General features: G+C 45.5%; 1 protein-coding gene across 1 annotated transcript in view; it reads right to left on the bottom strand.

Moving 5' to 3' along the window:
• Window positions 1–16,885, bottom strand: part of TAF5 (TBP-associated factor 5) — a 136,580-nt gene that overhangs the window by 88,767 nt on the left and 30,928 nt on the right. Inside the window, exons 8-11 of the mRNA XM_086501738.1 lie at window positions 14,608–14,709; window positions 14,357–14,496; window positions 7,914–8,024; window positions 7,725–7,794 (exon numbers count right to left, since the gene is read on the bottom strand). Of these exons, the coding sequence (XP_086357864.1) occupies window positions 7,725–7,794; window positions 7,914–8,024; window positions 14,357–14,496; window positions 14,608–14,709 (423 nt within the window). The remainder of the gene's footprint in view (window positions 1–7,724; window positions 7,795–7,913; window positions 8,025–14,356; window positions 14,497–14,607; window positions 14,710–16,885) is intronic.

Below are 16,885 nucleotides of genomic sequence, written 5' to 3'. Positions count from 1 at the left end.
TTTTCTATTGGCACGCGGTGCCCGTCTTGTGACACTGGCCACTTGGATTTACTTCAAGCAAATGTTTGCATCTGCTTGTCTGTCAAATGAATTTGAAGCCAACGTCATGATAGATTGGCACCAGCTTACTTCGGCTACATGCAAGAGCTTGCTGGAGTACAATCGCAGGTTTTGTAAAGCGTTACTCTCAGTGACCTCCTACAAATTTGTGCCATTGACAGAGCAGATAGAGAAGTATTGTTGTGGGCTACCTAAAGGGCTTCGAGACTACTGTACCAAGAACAGAGTGGCTACCCTCACTCAGCTTATGGAAGTTGCTAACACTGGTCTTGCCTTATTGAAAGGAGAGGACAGTGGATTTCCGAGCAACGAGAAAGAAGAGCAGCAAAAGAAAAATTCAGCAAAGAAGCCCTATGTGAAAACGGCTCCTAAAGCGTCACAGGGGTCAGAAAAGGCCACCAAAGATAAGGATTCAGCCGGGACTTATAGAGCGCGGGCAAAGAAACAGAAAAGGAAGCCTTTTGTGCGCAAGTCGCTCGAGGAAAAGAAGGTCCTAATGGCTGAAAATAGACGCTTTACATGCAAGCAGCCTAGTCACTTTGCTACCAATTGTCCACAAAGGAAAAGACCAGCTAACTCAGATGATAAAGAAGACCAAAAAGGCAAGAAGCCTAAACCCACGGCAAGTTTGGTGCTAGATATGGTGGGTGATAGGCCCGGTACACATGCCAGTGAGTTATGCAAGGCATGGGATAAAGTTATAGGGATCAAACGGCACTCATCTTCTTTGATCCACGTGCCAAAGCAAACTTTATCTCACCAGAGCATAGTTACATGGGACGGCCGGTCCGGGTCGGAAACGGGGACGGCAAAAGTCGGGCAACGGGAACGGGGTCGGAACGGCAAAGAAAAAAAAAAGATTTTTTTTGGCATTTTTTGACCTACACACATGCCACACACATAAAGCATCACTTTGACAAATTTACACTAAATAGACCAAAGAACATGAGTCATATAGACACAAATGTGCTCATAAAACATCGAGAAATGAGGACCAAAGGGTGGCTTTTATAGCCATTGGGGTGCTTCAAAGTTCAAAAATATGGTTATTGGAGAGGAACTAGCCACTAGAAATGATCAGTTTTTCAAATTTTAAAAAATTCCCCTACCATCCCTAGGACGTTTTGCTTGCGTTCCCACTTGGCAGCCCATTTGTCGTCCGTCCCCACCCATCCTGTCCCGAAATCGAGCGTCCCCCATCCCTAGGGTCCGTCCCCTCCATCCCCTGTAACTATGCACCAAAGTTAGCTATGAGAGTTGAAGAGATGGGGCACACAGCACATGTAGGGTTGGCATGTCTTGGCCACTCAGAGTGTGTTACTCCCATCATTGGAAAGCTGCGTCTGCATATTCCGTCGTATGTGGACACAGAAGAGTTATATATCATGCCATTGGAAGGGTGCGATGCGCTACTTGGGATTCCCTCGATGTTTAGAGTACATGGCGTGCTGGATGTCTTCGGCAAGACGATCACCCTTCAGCAAAGGGGCAAAACTCATGTTTTGGATGTAAAGCTCAAAGGGGAGTCTGTCCCTATTGTGTCTGCTTCTGCTATCACTTCATCTTTCTGTGTACTTGATTTTTGCACGTGATGTCTTAGATAATGATCAGTCAAATTTATCTGTGTTAGATAAAGAAAGGTCATCATTTTTGCAAAAGTTTAGTGATTGTTTTTCTGATTCATTACCATCGCAATTGCCGCCAGAGAGATCTGAGGACCATTGGGTAGATTTGGTGCCAAGGTGTAGCCCACCAAATAGACCTCCCTACAGGGTTACTGCGGCGCAGCAGAAAGAGATTATGGGCCAGGTTGAGGAGTTATTAGAGAAGGGGCTGATTCAGCCTAGTTCTTCACTTTCGCTTCCCAGTGCTCTCGGTGCAGAAGAAGGATGGCTCATGGCGCTTGTATTGATTACCGTGCGTTGAATAAGAATACCATCAAGAATAGGTTTCCTATTCCTAGAATTGATGATATTCTCGATAGACCTTAAGAGTGGGTACCATCAGATTCGTATAAGGCCAAAGGATGTGCACAAGACTACGTTTAGAACGACATTTGATCTTTATGAGTTTCTAGAGATGTCGTCTGGTCTAACAAATGCTTATGCCACGTTCAACAGAATGATGGACCGGATTTTCCGCTCGCATCAGCAGTTTGTTGGGACGTTCTTCGATGACATGATAGTCTATTCGAAGAATGAAGAGGAGCATAGGCATCACTTGACCATTGTGTTCGAAGAGATGCGCAATCACAGGCTACTTGTCAATCCTAAGAAAAGTGAATTCTCCTTGGAAGAGATCCACTTTCTTGGCCACATAGGCTCAAAGGATGGTGTCAGAATGGATCCTGCAAAGGTCGAAGCTATTAAGACATGGCCAGACTTGAAGACTATGCACGATGTCAGAAGCTTTTTGGGATTGTGTTCCTACTATAGAAGGTTTATCAGAAATTTTGCAGAGATAGCATCACCTCTTCACGCATTGCAAAAGAAAGAGGTCACTTTCAGATGGACCCAAAAAGAGATTTCAGCTTTTCGTCTTAAAGGAAAAGTTGACTTCAGATCCAGTAATTGTTTTGTCAGATCTCACGAAGTCATTTGTGGTCCAATGTGACACATGTGGCAGTAGCATCAGAGCAGTGCTAATGCAAGATGGACGGGTAGTAGCTTATGAAAGCAGAATTTTGCAAGGGCCAGAAAAGACTATGCAAGTCTATGAGAAAGAGCTCTTGGCCATGATTCATACGCTTTCTAGTTGGAAGCACTACCTCTTAGGTGCTGATTTTGTTATCCAAACAGATCATTAGACCTTGCGATACTTCTTGACACAGTCAAAGTTATCCGAAAAGCATATGCGATGGGCAAACATTCTTTCTATGTTCCACTCCTAGATTATGCATGTGGAAGGCAAGAAGAATGTTGTGGCCGATGCGTTATCAAGGAAGCCACAAATTTCAGCTGTGTCAATTCCTTATCATCATGAGTTAGATGACATAAAGGAACAGTATGCTGTTGATGAAGATTTTGCAAGGATCTTTGAACAGTTGCAAGAGGGGCAACATCATGAGCACTACCTCCTCAGAGATGGTTTTATGATGATGCATGGCAGACTTTGTGTCACTAGGCCATTGCGACATAAGGTCATGTAAGAGAAACGCGTCACACCGTATGCAGGGCATCGTGGTATTGGTGCGACAGTTAAAGTGGTCGAGACATTCTTCTATTGGCCTACCTTGAGGAGAGATGTGGATGCCTTTGTGCGAGCATGTGTGATTTGCCAAAAGGTCAAGTTTCACAAGCAAAAGGCACCAGGGCTGTTACAACCACTACCGATTCCAGATAAGCCATGGGAAAGCATTGCTATGGACTTTATCTTTGATCTTCCAAGAACGCCAACAGGAAATGATGGTATATGGACCATTATTTGCACGTTCAGCAAGCAAGCCCATTTTATCCCTGTCAAAAAGAAGATAAAATCTGATCAGATGGCACGCTTGTTCATGTACAATGTATTTAAGTACCATGGTATGCCACAATCGATTGTCAGTGATCATGATCCTCGCATGACCAGTTTGTTTTGGAGAGGATTGTTTGAGAACATGGACACTATGCTTGTCTTCGTTTCATCCACAAACTGATGGACAGTCACAAGAGGCATTCTGTTGTCTTAGATCTGTTGACATGCTATGTGTCAGATAATAAGGGCAAGTGGGATAGTATTTGCCTATGCTTGAGTATGCGTACAACAATACGATGATTGTCTACTGGCAAAGCACCTTTTGAGATTGTTGAAGGCGGCAAAAAGGTTCCTCCCATTTTGCATACAACGGACAAGATCTTTGAGGCAGATCGATATGTTGAAAACATCAATGAAATGTATAAGAAAATTGAAGTTGCCTTGGAGAAGACTCAGGCAAAGCAGAAAAAGGTTGCTGATCGTCACCGTCGTCGATTGTTGTTATCACCTGGTGATTGAGTTCTGTTAAGGTTCGAAAAGGCAAGGTTAAAGAAAATGAAGAGCAAGGAACGGCCGTTTCGTAAGCTCAGCATGCGTTACTATGGGCCTTTTCAAGTGCTTGACAAGATCTGTGATGTGGCTTACAAGCTGAAATTGCCTGATGCGTGGAAGATTCATAATGCGTTTCATGTGAGTCTTTTAAGACCCTTCGTGGGTGATGTGCCAGAAGATATGCCAGATGAGGATCAGCCAGAAGTTGAGGAACTTAATGAGATCCTGGTACCTGAGCAAGTTTTGGCACATAAGGACAGAAAAGTTAAAGGACGGGTTACAAGACGCTATTTGGTGAAGTTCAAGTACTATCCGCCTATGGATGCAAAGTGGATGAAAGAGCATGAACTGTCAAAGTCACCAAATGTATTGCAGCTTTACCTTGAAGCCTTTGGGTCACAGCCTACCTATGTCCCAACCCAACGTGTGCAAAGGAGGGGTAATGATAGAGCTAGTACATCAAATGTACATATGAATTCAGTGTAATAGATGGAAATGACAAAAGTATGAAGGTCTCATTAAGTCAATTGTAGCTATATGTTACGACCTTTCTTGCAGATACATGCGATGTTAAAAGAGTGTTGATAGCACAAGATCATCAATGGCATGTATCTATGGTATGCAATCGAGGACGTTTGCAATTTCAAGAGGGGGTATGTCACGAGGACGTGGCAGTTGTTATGTAATTGGATACTAAAGTGTCCTGTTTTCCTATGAAGTTTTGGCAATTTATTTGTCAAGCTATAAAGAAGTTTTTTACACCTTGCTTCTACCATAGGTTGGTTATGAGGGAAAGAAAACATTGGATTTTTCTCCATCTCAAAATACAAGCCCTATGGAGAGAATTGTGGTAATTTCTAAGTCGTAATTTTCGTAAAAATTTCAAGTTGTTTTGCCAAAAAATTATAAAATTCTTATATCTTTTTGTAGAGGTGAGCTTTTTTATGTTTTTAAAAGCCAAGTGCTAGTAATTAGTGTTACAAAACAATCGAATGACCTTCAAGGAATAGTTTCAAATTTAATTGCAAGTTATAAACATGATTTCATACTTGAGCACATGCTGAGTAAGAGCATAATTTTGGTCTTTCAAAGGTCCTCTCATGGAATTGGGGCTATTCTAGTGCAATTTGACAACATCAAATGACTTTATATGTTAAAACCAAGAAACTACGTATTTATACGGCTCCCTAACTTACTTAAAGCTTGTTGCTTACACACTATCTTGAAATTTTGATTATGCAAAAACTCTTGAAAATCTTGAATCCTCCACAACAACATTGAAACCAAGGTTTTAGGTATCCATTTATATTCATGCCATGCACTTTGATGCATTCAGTTAATGTGTGTGGAAAGTTTGAAGTTATTTGAGGTTTTGAATACTTATGTCTCAAGAATTAAAATATCAAACTTTTTGCTTGCGTAGTTTTGAATATTTGAAATAATCCAAAAATTGTTTCTTACCAAAGCACTTCTACTCGCCACCTTGAGTCCTCATTGGAGAGGGTAAGCAATGTATCACTTTCTAAAACTCAAAAACATATTTTTTCTATGCATACAATGATATGCTTAAAAGGGCCATATCAAACACGTAGAAGTTCCCATTATTTTATATACTCTCAAGTAAATTTTTTTGCACATGAAACTTGCAATTATCTATAGCACAATTGTAGAAAAGTTGTGTACAATTTTGTACAAGGTCGCTTCATTTTTTCTTGAGCTTATAAAGTTGATTTCTTCAAAGCGATCAATCGCAATCTTATGGGGTCCATTTGATGAGTATATTTCTTGATCATGATAGATTCTAAAATGCAAGGTTATATTTTTTTAAGAACCTCTAGCTAACATATTTAAGCATATCAAGAGGGTTTTGTTAAATACACCATCTGATGCAAGTAGCATTTAATCTAAATTTGTAAAAAAAGAACACTTAAGTGTCCTGTTTTGGTACCAAACTGGTGTTAACTATGTCACGAGGACGTGGCAACTGCTAACCTTAGTTGTTGGTTTCTTTCCAATGATTTTTGTTTTATTTTTGAGACCCTCTTTTTGAAGTTGCAAATGGTCGGACATTGTATGGCCAATGTGAACGGTAGTTTCACCCGCAGACGGGAAGTTGGTCGGCACTAGAATTCGTATAGTGCTTTCTTTCCCTCTCATGTATAGTGTGGTGCTAGGAGTGATGCCCTGCATGCTGCACACTGCTCTCTCCCCCCCCTACAAGAGGGCTCTTCATTTGACCGATCTACAGCTGTGTGGGTTCATGCTTTTGTGCTGAGGCAAGAGCCTCCTTGAGCAAGAACAGGGGTAGTTAATTGGTACTCCAAAGCAGGCACCGTGAGGGTCATAACCTCACCGTAAAGGTGCATTTTCAGCGCTGTGTATGCACTGTAAATTGACTGTTTTTCAGCCATACGGACGCTAGAACCTTTGGGAATAGTGCCCCACTAGTAGAGGACAATTAGGGGACTGTTTGGGGCTGAAAACAGGGCAAAAACCAGTAAATACAGCGTGCTGAATTTACTGTTTTTGGGCAGGAATCAGAGGGTTTATGCCAAGGGAAGAGAGTTCCAACAAGGGAATTGGTTTTGCGCAAGTTTTGGGGCTGTTATGCTACCGAAATTTGGCCAAAACAGGTGGTGTCTAGCTTGATACACATAAAGGATTCCCAGGACTTTTCTTTGTAATTTACCCTCTCAAATATAAAGAAATACCGAAAGGGGCGCCAATTTTGGGGCCTACAGGTTGTCGGCGTCTGCTCGAAGCATTTTAGCTTTCGAGACGTGTGTGTGCTTAAGTGTTAATTCCCGTCGCAAGGTTCCTTTGCACGCTCTCTCTGTGTGTGTCTAAAGTAAAGAATTTCGGGTGAAAGCCAAAGCCTACCGCCCCACGGGCCGGTTTCAACCATAATCAAGCTATAGAGCAAGGTGGCTCAAGGGATGAATGAAGCTAGAACCACTGAGGTGGGGCATACTGCCACAGTCCCATGTATCTGTCCGCCAGAAAAAAAAACACACACACTATCTGTACAGGCACACCATGTCCTATCAAGTTGCCAATAGGAAAAAGATAACCCCAAGAATTAGATAACATCAATCAGCTTGTCCACGGCATGCTTAATCAGGAAGGGATGATGGCTCGTATCGCTTTTGTGTTGATTTTTGACCTCTGAATCAGGTAACTCAAGGCATTCCCCTTCCAAGTATTTCATCAGTAGATCTTTGTTGGCAGATTTCAATTTAACTCAAAGATGAGCATAACACTGCATTCTGTACTCCTTGTGGCCACTATGAGTTCACTAGGATGCCCTTCGGCTCTCATATTCCGGGAGAAGAAAGTGCTGATTGTCTATTTAGATGGCATCCTAGTGAGGTAAAAAGCACCTCAAAACTTTCAATTTGCTTGCATTACAGCCCATTGGACAGATTGATACATCAGTTTCAGTACATTACATTTTGGGTGTCCCTAGGCAGCACTTTAAAAATTATTATTTTTATAAAAAAAAACTCATTTGAGCTTGAAATTCTCCTAATAAATCCTCATAGATCAGAGAATTTAACATGGACAAACATTATACCTGAAGATAGTGGCCATTACTTGCACAAAAACACTTGTACAAAACTGTGTGGAACATTTAACAATGGAGGGAGTGGAATAACCTTAACAGATGAATCCGCAAAACCTCCAACGACCATTGCACCATCTGACGATATTGATGCACAATTCAAGCTAGGATCAATGAAAGTAAAAGCAACCCCCACAATTAGCGACTGATCGCAAACCCAAAGAGAAAAATGTGAAAACATCTTTCACAGAAACAGATTTTAAAGTACGTCAATTTATCATACCTGCTATGTGTGTTGAGAAATGTATAAAAGCTCACAGATGGCAGAGCTGAACTACTCAGTCGTGCTCGATTTCGTAAATCTTCCAAAGCTCGACGTTCACTCTCCTCGGTACTGCAATGCAAAATACTTCTTTTTTTCCGAGAAAAATATCCTTCCATTAGTTAAGAAAAACTGCCCATAGGGCTACAAAGTTACAAACCACCTCTACTAGAGAGGGCTACATCAAAAGCATGGGGACTCTCCCAATGAGAAACAAAATATGTACAATGAGGCTAAATCACAAAATGGGAGAAGGAAAGAGCCACACAGATGGCCGGTAGTGCCATCTGGGCACACCCTGGACAATGGTGAAGAAGGGCTCCGGGCGCCATAGTCGCCCCTGCATGCGGTCGGAGTTGCCTTGAAGTCTCTCGAAGTGACCCCTGAGAGTAAGAATCAACTCCAGCCAAAAGTCACGAACAGTCTCCACCGGTGGGACACGGCGAGCCTCGAAGATGGGGAGGCAACGGGCCCGCCAAATGAACCAGAGTGTCAGGCCACAAACGAGCTCCCAACACACCTCTCTCTCACTGCACCACTCCTGGGGGGTAAGCTCAGTAGCAGGCTGAGTGCAAGTCAACCCCCCTGGATCACTATCATCCTGCTGGTGGAAGATAGCTCAAACTGGAGCGCAGGGCCCGTGAGGGTGGTGGACCAGGCAACAGCACCCCAAGTGTATTGTCGCGTTGTGGAAAGGACTGGCATCAGCCGAAGAACCAGAAGCCAAACTTGTTGTGCCATGGGGCAGTCCCACAGACACTGACGTTGACTCTCCAACGGATGGTCACAAGTTGCACAGGCTGCCAAAAGGCCACTATGTACCAGCCAGCTCCCCACTGCTGTAGCTCTGTGTGCAACTAGCCACACTGGAACAAAGTGACTCGCTTCCGCTGTCTGGAGTCCCACAACCGCTTCCAAAAGCCTAACAAGAACTCGGCTGTGAGACCCTCCTCCTGCCAATGAAGTGCTGCAGCAGGACAAGCCTCTCTTCGTGTTGCCAATATGTGACGCCCCAGTTGAACAGTGTACTGAGAGAAAGGGATCCCAGGGTGGTCGGCTGAAGAGAAGGGGTCTCTCCAAAACGGCTTGCCAGGGTCCCACTGCACTCGTGCCAGAGGACAGCTCTCCCAAGCCCAAAGCCTCCAGTGGCCTATCTCAAGATCTACTGGGTCAAGATCTATGACACAGGTCCTCTAGGGTCCCACTGCACTCGTGCCAAAGGGCAACTCTCCCAAGCCTAAAGCCTCCAATGGCCTGTTGTCTCAAGATCTGCTGGGTCAAGATCTATGACACAAGTCCTTCAGAGTCCCATTGCACTCGTGCCAGAGGGCAGCTCTCCCAAGCCCAAAGCCTCCAGTGGCCTGTCTCAAGATCAGCTGTGTCAGGATCTATGACGCAGGTCCTCCCACACATGCCCACTACTCGTATCCTCTGAAAACAGCACTCTGCAACCTATGGAGCCTCTATTGAGACTCTGTGTAGTCGACCCTCGCCCTTGATCTCAAAGAACATGAGGGGTACGGACTCCGAGCAAGCACAAACTGTGATGAGGACCTCCAATCGCATGAAGGCCCCATCCATCTGGGGCCTGCCGTCTCTAAAGGGGTGAACCACTCAGCTGGTAAAGCCTCTGTAATGTCCCGGCACATGCTCTACACCCCTCTCAAGCCTCGTAGTTGGATGTTGTGTATCTCCGCTGCAAAACCTGAAAACGAAAGCCAGTGCCGGGAGTGCGGGTTGGACCCTCTGCCATGGGACCCCAAGAAACATGAGGCCTACTACCAACCAAGTGGCCTCTCTAAGTGCAAACCTTGGGGTTCCAAACAAGGGGCTGTCTCAAACGCTCCTCCGTGCGGTGGGCTGGTGCTGCTCCAGGCCACTCCTCAGCTGCTCCCAGGACCGAAGCAGGCTCACAGCAAAGCGGACCTCCAACCTCCTGCTCAGACCAACTCTACGCATCTCTGTGAAGACCCACCGAATGGAAGGGCTCCAAGGGCCTCCTGCACAAGGCACTTCAACTCAAAGTCGATGAAGCAACAGCTCCTTCCAGGGTTCCTCCCCTGGAAGCAATCCTCTAACAACAAACTTCCCAATAATGGCTCTCCTCTGCTATGTTGGGTCAATGATCCCCAACACCCCCTGAGAACAAGGTAGAATGATGACCTACCAGGCTACTTTGGCCCAAGCTAACTGGGCGTCGCTCCCTAACCAAAGGAAGTTCTTGATCAGCCTCTGTAGCTGGCTGATACAAGAGCTCGAGAAAATCCAGCAAGACGTGATGTACCACATAGTAGCCAACAGCACCTCGTTGGCCACTAGCACCTCGTTGGCCACTACTACTCTGCCTGCTAAAGAGAACCATGTCGAACTCCAATGCACCAACTTCCTCCTAATGGACAGGAGGAGGGGAGCAGTCTGCTGCTTCGGAGACAAGTCCAGGCCAACCTGACAACCCAAGTAACGAACTGCAGTCCCTGGGGGAATCCATCTAAAACCCTCACACTGAGACCAATCAGGCGTAGGAGCACTGCCAACCCAAAAAGCTACAATTTTTCTCCAGTTAATCAGTGCGCCTGATGCACAACTGAACACCTCAAGAGCCTGCTCACACCTGTGCAGATTGGCCTCCTAGCCCTCCTAGTATAAGGTTGAGTCGTCAATAAACTCAGCATCAAGAAGCTCATATGCCCTAATAGGAAGCTCAAGACCACGCAAACCAACCTACATAGAAGTCAAAAATCTGCTCATTGCCTTAGCATAGAACAGAAAGAGAGAGGGGGCGAGAGGCCAACCCTGTCTGACCGAACGCGTGAGCAAGAAACCTTCCCCTCTCCCCCCTGCCAAGAGCACTTGACTATGCGCACGCCTGTAAAGAGCTGACACACCTCTCATCCAAGCATCTAAGAAGCCCATCCGGTGTAAAGTGCCCTCCAAGAAGTCCCAGTCAACTCTATCGTAGGCCTTCTCAAAATCGAGGAGGAGTATCACCATATCCTCTCCACTAAGACGCGCGAGGACAGACGCCTCCCAAAAAGTGAAGATGTTGTCAAGGATACTACGCTCCTTGACAAAACCTGTTGGGTCCCATGCATAATGCTCTCTAGGAGTGGCTAGATCATCAAGCTCATAGCCTTTGCTAGAATTTTGTAGGATGAGTTGAGGATGGTAATGGGTCGCCACTGCCGAATCTCATCCGAGGAGCCTCCCTCCTTGGGAATCAAGTAGATCAAGCCCTCACTCATGCTCTCTCACAAGCATCTCGCCAGTGTGCAAAACATACTGGAATGCGCTACAAAGATCTGAACTAAGCAAGTCCCAGTACTCCAAGAAAAAACTGGGAGTCAACCCATCCTCCCGTAGACAGCTACCTTGAGGCTTCTCTGAGGACATCATGGAGCCCTGTAGCTGAAGCGGAAGCTCAAGTCTCTGTCGCATCTCTTCAGTAACAAGGCAAGGCAGTTGTGCCCAAACCTGCGCTTTGCATGCATCTTGACGCTTTGACTTAGGCTCAGCTGACAACAAATCACGGTAAAATCGGTAGCAACTGCACGCATATCCTCAGGCTTTGAAGCAACTCATGCGTCGGAGTCGAATCTCCTCAACTGACTAATACATGTGTCCGCATGGCGTGGCCCCACTCTCTCATAAAACTCCCCAGTAACTCTGCCACCCACCAAGGTCCACTCAGATGCCTGCCGATGGAAGGCAAACTCATGACGCCGCTCCTCAATGCTAGCCAACTCCTGTCTAGCCTGCTGCTTCTGCTCCTCCAACCAAGGACTATATGGATGCTGCTCCTACATCCTCTACAAGGAAACAATGCCCCATCAAAGACGCTTCTCCTCCTCCCGGGCTACAGCCAAGCGAACTGCAGAATCATGAAGGAAGAAGCGACTAAGCTATGCCAATCCAAAGGCCACTCTACCATCAGGGGTGTCCTACGTGTCCAGACTCTCTCTCCCAAGTGCCTCCAGTCGCTCTCTAAGCAAGATCCAGCAAAACGTGAGTGGACTGCCAAACATCAGAAACCCTCAGTCATACATAGTCGCTCCCAAGCTGCCAACTCAGCCCCGTGCACCGTAGCATGGCCACCTCCAATCCTGTCAAAGGGGTCCTCCAATCCTCCAGCATTGCTCTACATGCGGTAAAGATTCAACAACATGAGACCTCTGCTAGTGCACTTGCCACATTGGGTGCATATATTTTCACGAAACCCATGAGGCAACCCTGAACCTGCATAGTAATCCACTGAGCTCTACCTGGCGTCGGGCTACTAGAAAGAGGATGTGGACTCGAAAGCAAGCATCGTCCAGGTCGGGAGAAGAGTCACCTAGGAAGCGTGTGAAGGTGTAATGAAAGAAGTCCCATCGTCTGCGGATGTCAAAGCTGGTCAAACCCCAAGGGACTGCTTCAAAAGGAGAGGTCTCAACGGGGCTATCCCTCCCGATCCATGCGACTCGTGAGATCGTCTCGCTAGAGATGTGTGTCCAGTCCCCTGCACTTGAGGAGGAGTGTGGGATGGGTCGAGTGATGAGGTTGAGGGCCCCAGCGGGAGGTGGGAGGGAGGGTGGAGGAGGGAAAGGAGGCGGAGAAGAGGTGTCTGAAGGTGGAGGAGGGGGAGGTGATGGAGGCGGCGGAGCTGAGGTTGAGAGCCCACTGGGGAGAGAGGAGCGGGAGGTGGGGGGGAGGGTGGAGGAGGGAAAGGAGGCGGAGAGGAGGCGTCTGAAGGTGGAGGGAGGGGAGGCGGTGGAGGCGGCGGAGCTGAGGTGGAGGAAGCCTCTTTAGGGGAGGGAGGGGAGGGGGGGGGGGTGTCTACTGCAGTCCCTGTCGGAATCCAATGCTGCTGAGCTGCACGAGGTTGGCCACCAAGGGGGAAGTGGGGCGAGCCCATCACTGTCAACGGCGGCTGAGCATCTGTTGTCAACCGTCAACTGTCTAATCGCCGGCCTCTGTTGAGGTACCAGCCTCTGTGTCCCGGGTATCTCTCTGATAGGCATGCTCAGCCTTGGGAGGCTGCGCATGCATTGTGGGTCGAGATCTCTTGCGAGGACAAGTCTTTGCTAAGTGGCCCATCTGTCTGCAAATGGAGCACTGATTCGAGAGACCCGAATACTCCACACTCTGTCTGATCCAACCGCCGCTCACCCGAGGCAACAGTATCACCTTCGGGAGGGAGCATGTATCTCGAACAAGAACCCGCACAGTAAACCTGCGGCCTTGGCCACAACTGAAGCTACAATGCGAGGTGACTCCAGAATTGTCCCGAACATGGAACCAATCGTGGGAAGTAGAGGGAGGTACTCTCTCCTCAAGCGTGGGAAGCAGATTGAAATAGGCAAGTCGGCCTCCTCCTCAAGCACATTTGTAGTAGGGTCGAAACCATGATGCCATCATCTGAAGTAAGCTCGAGCTGCTCAAATACCTAGCGGGCTCATCGATATCACTTTGACCGTCATTTCTGGAGACTCGAACTCTATCTGAGAGGTGGGAAAGGGAGCTGGCGGGCTGCCGAGGGCAGCACGAGGCAGGAGAGGGGGGGTGGCGGGCTGCTGATAGCAGCGCAGGGAGGGGAGGGGGGGATGGCAGGCAGGTGGAGGCAGCGATGGCACGCCGCAAAATACTTTTAATCTGCAATAAATTTTACTGAAAGACGTAAAACTTAATCAAATTTATCAATAACATATGGTATAGAGCTGCCCTAGAAGCCTGGAAATGTGCAAACAGCTTAAAGCCAAGTAAAATATATGAGCAAATGCCAGAATATATAACGCAAGCATGCAATAATGGTTTCTCTGCATCTCTTCCAAATTGGAAGTAGACTCAATAAGCAACACTCTCTTTCCGATAATCATTTGAACACTAGTACCCACCAATATCGAATGAAAACCAACTAACGTCATCCCCTATCTAGCAGATTTTGATGCACGGTGAGCACACCATCAAAATCAATATTCACTAGCCCTTCATGACAAGCTGTAAAGTTGTGCCACTGTATAGGTGCAACCAGAAGTTAAGGCTGGTTGCGCTTTTATATTCAGAACTTCCACCAAAAAGGCGGCACAATCTCAAAGTCCTTTCTTTGTATGCTCAATCAAGAAGAGTTGCAAATGCCTCCACTACAGATGTGTGTTTAGCAATGTAAGCCTTTACGAGGCGTGTAAAATTCTCTCTTAAAGATGAATGGCCTATAATGCTTTTCTTGTCCATTACATTCAATAAAGACACAAATCACCTTCCCCTCACTCATAGATTGACTTAAAACCTCAACCAATCCAGTAACAACTCAGCTGAACAAAAACTTCAAATGTATCTAAAATTTTCCAGCTATTGTAAACCACATGATTTACCACACCTTACAAATTCTATACAGATGAACATAAGGGAATGATCAAATTGGTACATACAAGGCAGGCAACACGAGTTCAGACTTGACCCTGGGGACAACACTAACGCTTGTGGTCTCTGTCTTCAGACTCTTTCCCGTTGTTCCAGTAGTCTTATCCTTCTTCAACTTTTTTGTTTTGCCAGCATCGCCTGTCTTTTTCTGTGCAATTTTTTAGATGATTCAAATGCCAGATTGTGTATAAGATATGTAATAGACTGATAGGAATTGAGGTATGTAACAGACTAATAGGAATTGAGGGTAAGTACTTACTTTGGCCTCTTCTCCTTCTGCTTCTTTCCCTTCAGCTTCTGCCCTTTCTGCCTCTACTGCCAACTCTTTTTCGGCCTTCTCTTCCAAGGAATCTTCCAACATCTGATAAGAGGCATTGCATGCAATAAGGGTAAACCACCATTCACAAATCTCCTACAGTCGACCAGAAAATGACCATGAAGGTACAAGATGGTAGGAAACAACAACAGGAGTTGTCCACCATGAGCTGCTCAAATTAGAGAGCACCTATCAACAAGGATCTTAATTAAAAATTGTGATTGCAATACATGCATGTATGTTTGCTTGCATTGTCCACCACTACTTATTAGTCACGACTGAAAACTACCAATCAAATTATAACCCTGATATCAAAACTCTGTAGGTGCATACAACTGGCATAACACCAGTGCGAACTTAGATAAAAAATATATAGGAACTCAAGTCTGGTGAAAGGGAGACCACTAACCCGTTTCATGAAATTAAGTATCCAAGACTGGCTACTTATCATCAAAAAGGAGACACCATGCTTATTGTGGCTCTCAGTGGCTAGATTTCCAAAACTCAGGCAAAGGAAAGTGCATTACCACAAACTCCTTTCAAACCAGCCAGAGAGGCTCAACCCAAGCTAAGGATAGCAAAGAAACTTGAAATTTTTTTACTAGCACAAGCTACCCTTGCGAATCAATTATTTTCAGTGCAATGCATGCTCAGCAAGGTTTCTGACAACTACACGAGCAAATATACTAAAACCACTTGAAAGCTCCTCAAGCATTTCCTTCTTCTGAAAAGGTTTCAACTTCAAAATATTCAATTGCAGGTAAATCCTCAGTAGCCCTCCACAGGACAGTTTATTATGCACATTTTTGGAAAAATCCAAAACAAAATTAAAAAAGAATCCGCTCAAACTTACATGTCAGAATCAAGCTATCCACTACATCTCTAAACGTGTTCGCTATTTTGACCACATTGTGTCCTTCCTTGCTTCTTGCATGTGATTGACAGACAATCTATATTTGAGGTTAAAAACATGATGTGCATCTACATTGATGTGTAAATACAAATCCCTTCACCTCCATATGTCTGTATGTGGAAAGCTTAACAAGGGTTCTGTAAAAAAATTGCGTATAGAAGGCGTTTTGAAACAAGCTTTGAAGCACAAAGCAACTCTTCAATTCCCACGTGCAAAACACCTTGTAGAAGCTTAAAAAATATAAAGACCAAAGAAATCAAGCCCTTTCCTCCAACCGACAGAGAAAAGAGGGGAATCCCACAAAAGCAAAGGGCACAATCTGTTGTATACATTTGCTATTGCAGTGTGCTGCCAAATCTGTGCCACAGCGCCAAACCACCACCCCATTGTGTGCACAAGCTGACCTGCCTATTTCACTTCTGCATCTCCATTACAACCTTCCTCTTCATTCAAAGATACTTGGTAGGCATGAGCATAACCTTCATCCAACCTGCGAGTCTGACACAACCAGTGTTGACTCTTGCCATCTTTTCTATTTGCCTTGCTTGCTACAACAGAGCCAGCACAGATACATGAGCTATTTTGCAGAGAAGATGAACTTTCCAAACTTACACCCTGATTCGAATAATAAAAACCGCTGCCAAATTTGAACAACCTTCTTCATCTCATGAAGAAAATTTGCATGCACGAGCATAAGTTCCCCATCCAATGCGGGACTCCAATAGAGGCAGATGTTCACTCTCACCATCCGCGCTTATGCCTTGCTTGCCACAAGAGACCGAGCACAGATACATGGGCTCTTTTGCAGAGAAGAAAGTTCTAATCCTACCCTGAAACCAGTGATTAAAATACATTGCCACTCTCACAGACATCTTGATAGACATACAAGTGACAAAATTCAGAGTAATCCCTTAATACACCCATTACAACATATACTGATTTACAAGAGAGATCATCTGTACTCTTTCACTCAAACACATGTCACGCAGCCCTAAGAATTATAGCTCGTAGCCTAATGCTAAACAGGCACATACATAAGTGAAAAGCCACAAGAACATTTTTGAGAGCATCCTATTGGGGGCTACTTAGAAAGATCATGGAACCACGAGACGTTATGCTTCCTCTCAAACTGTAGCCTTATCTTTGAGCTTGGGACATGGCCTGCTTAAAGAGTTGCAGCATGTGAAAATCCATTCGCAAGAACATTCACCCCAAAGCAAACTCAAACTTGTAGCGCTGTCATTGACATTGCCTCTGACTTGAAGCAAACAACTTAGAGACATGCCCCCACCAGACGTTTTGCTTCCT

This window comes from Adiantum capillus-veneris, chromosome 26, assembly GCF_014529385.1.
Source record: "Adiantum capillus-veneris isolate H3 chromosome 26, ASM1452938v2, whole genome shotgun sequence".
Taxonomy (NCBI): Eukaryota; Viridiplantae; Streptophyta; class Polypodiopsida; order Polypodiales; family Pteridaceae; genus Adiantum; species Adiantum capillus-veneris.
Note: the sequence above shows the minus strand (reverse complement) of the source record. Positions and strands in the feature narration are given on the sequence as shown.